The sequence below is a fragment of the Anarrhichthys ocellatus genome, unplaced genomic scaffold (assembly GCF_004355925.1).
Source record: "Anarrhichthys ocellatus isolate YVR2014 unplaced genomic scaffold, GSC_Weel_1.0 scaffold7092, whole genome shotgun sequence".
NCBI classification, from domain to species: domain Eukaryota; kingdom Metazoa; phylum Chordata; class Actinopteri; order Perciformes; family Anarhichadidae; genus Anarrhichthys; species Anarrhichthys ocellatus.
In genome coordinates, this window is record NW_022287066.1 from 1 (window position 1) to 2,478 (window position 2,478).

Here is a 2,478-nt window from a genome sequence, read left to right on the forward strand (position 1 = left end):
GCGGGAGAGGTCTCACACTGATGGACAGATGAACCTGGTCCAACACAAATAGTTTGTATAAAACAAAACAACCACAGAAATCAGAAGAAATCTTTTATTAAACAAGAAGCTATGAAGTCAGAAGGCTGTTTGTTTTATTAACACATCGTTACGTTAACAGTCGCATGACTTTAAACAGGATTAATAAACAGTTATTGATAATATGACAAGTTGAGGTGAAATAAGACCGACAGGTGTTTGGCACAATAATCAATACGTCTGAACAGTACAGCTGCTAAACACCAACACTGAACCTGTAATACTGCATCTGTGATCATTTAAATAAACATGTTGTACAGTAACAACATGTTACTGTACAACAGCTAGTTACTCACTGAACTAGTTAAAGGTATTAATGTAAGCAGTTTAACTTACCGACTTGTGCTCTCGTGTGTAGAACTACGTCTCTACTTCATCTCAGACTACGTCTCCCTGCACAGAATGTTCTGGTCCTTTAAGTTGTTTACATGGCCGATAACAATGGATGTTCCACTCGTGTTCCACTCGTGTTCCACTCGTGTTCCACTCGTGTTCATGTACATGCAGCCGTGCGTTCTACCATTAACATAACACCATGACATCATCCATAAGAATAACTCTCCTCAGCTACACTCTGATTAATAACAACATGTTACTGTGCATTGAAACATAACACTGAACCAACGCAGACACGGATGTAGTGAAGACAGGAGGAGAAGGAGAAGAAGGAGAAGGAGGAGGAGAAGGAGGAGAAGGAGAAGGAGGAGAAGGAGGAGGAGGAGGAGAAGGAGGAGGAGAAGGAGAAGAAGGAGGAGGAGGAGGAGAAGGAGGAGGAGAAGGAGAAGGAGAAGGAGGAGAAGGAGAAGGAGGAGAAGGAGAAGGAGGAGGAGAAGGAGAAGAAGAAGGAGAAGGATAAGAAGAAGGAGGAGAAGGAGAAGGAGAAGAAGGAGAAGGATAAGAAGAAGGAGGAGAAGGAGAAGGAGAAGGAGGAGAAGGAGAAGAGGAAGACTGGAGAGCTCATGGTGGACTGATGCTGACTGTCTTCGGGTCTATCTCAGACCTGGTTTACTATAACTGGTTTAATTACATCTGGTTTGGGTATTTTTCATGAGTCCACTTTGAACTGGGTCCAAAATTCTCCAAAACTCCAAAGAATACCAAACTTAAACTGTTTTCATATCAACCTTTGCATTGATAAAGTCAGACTGAACCAGTTCAGAACAGTTCAGGTACTGTAGAGACCCTTCCAGGTTCAGGTCCAGTTGAGTCCCAGTCCTCGGGTCATGATGACCTCCTCCAGGTCCCGGTCTTCCTGTCGTTGCTGCAGTCTCTGTTCCTCCAGCAGAGACACCAGAGAGTCTCTCTGCTCCACCACCTCCAACATCTCCTCCAGGATCAGACGCTCCTCCAGCAGCTCCCACTCCTCCTTCAGGTGGTCTGGACAAAACCACCACACACTGAGATATTAATATTCACTAAATATTACATATTATTAAACGTGATTAAACTCCTGCTGGGTTTGATGTTACCGTCCACGGCCATCCGCTCTCTGAGCTCCTGCTGCATGCGACTCTGTCGGTCCTCCAACTCCAACTCTCGAGCACTAAAACACAGCAGAGACCAGAGTCTGACACCAGGATCCACACAGTCCTGATTCATCCTGGTCAACCCGAATCTATCTACTTAATAAACCACATCCTGCAGGTTCTGGTAAACCTGAACCTGCTGAATGAACCACACCCTGGAGGTTCTGGTAAACCTGAACCTGCTGAATGAACCACATCCTGGAGGTTCTGGTAAACCTGAACCTGCTGAATGAACCACATCCTGGAGGTTCTGGTAAACCTGAACCTGCTGCCGGATGTAAAGGTGAGATACTCACAATATCATGAGTTCAGATTCATATCGAACCAGAGAGTTCTTCTGCTGGACCAACTGGAACCACTGCTGCATCAGAGCGGGATTATCCAGTTTACCCAGTCCTACAGAGACAGAGAGACAGACAGGTTATCTAGTCCTACAGAGACAGAGAGACTACAGTACCCTACAGTACATTACAGTATACTTCAGTATACTTCATATACTACAGTACACTGTGTTGCTTGATACTCAGTCAGGAGGTGAACTCACCTTCCAGGTGAAGCTCGATGTCCTGGCTGTCGTTGGAGTCTCCCCAATAATCTGAAACACAGGTGAGTTAGTAAGAAACATACGTCGGGTTTACTAAACTTTAAGAAGTAGACGGACATGTTGTGTGTTTGTACCTGCTTCTCCTCTCAGAGCTTTCTCCACCATCACTCCTCTCTCCTCCAGCTGTCTCTGTTTCTCCTCCACCTGCTGCAGCTGCCTCTGGATCATCTGGAGCAAAACCAATATGTACTTATACACGAAGAAAACAAAACCCTCAATTCAACCCTGACCTTCTCTGTCCTCAGGAGGACCTGGTCTTTCTCCCTGACC

The 2,478-nt window shown here is 45.4% G+C and overlaps 1 protein-coding gene across 1 annotated transcript; it reads right to left on the minus strand.

Moving 5' to 3' along the window:
- Positions 1-956: 956 nt before the first annotated feature.
- LOC116380408 (protein-methionine sulfoxide oxidase mical3a-like) lies at positions 957-2,466 on the minus strand. The gene is made up of 5 exons (XM_031842333.1): positions 2,283-2,466; positions 2,149-2,199; positions 1,901-2,000; positions 1,548-1,621; positions 957-1,455 (listed from the first exon to the last, which is right to left on the minus strand). Exons 1-5 carry the CDS (start codon positions 2,374-2,376, stop codon positions 1,271-1,273), a joined length of 504 nt encoding a protein of 167 aa, XP_031698193.1. The 5' UTR covers positions 2,377-2,466; the 3' UTR covers positions 957-1,270.
- Positions 2,467-2,478: the final 12 nt, after the last annotated feature.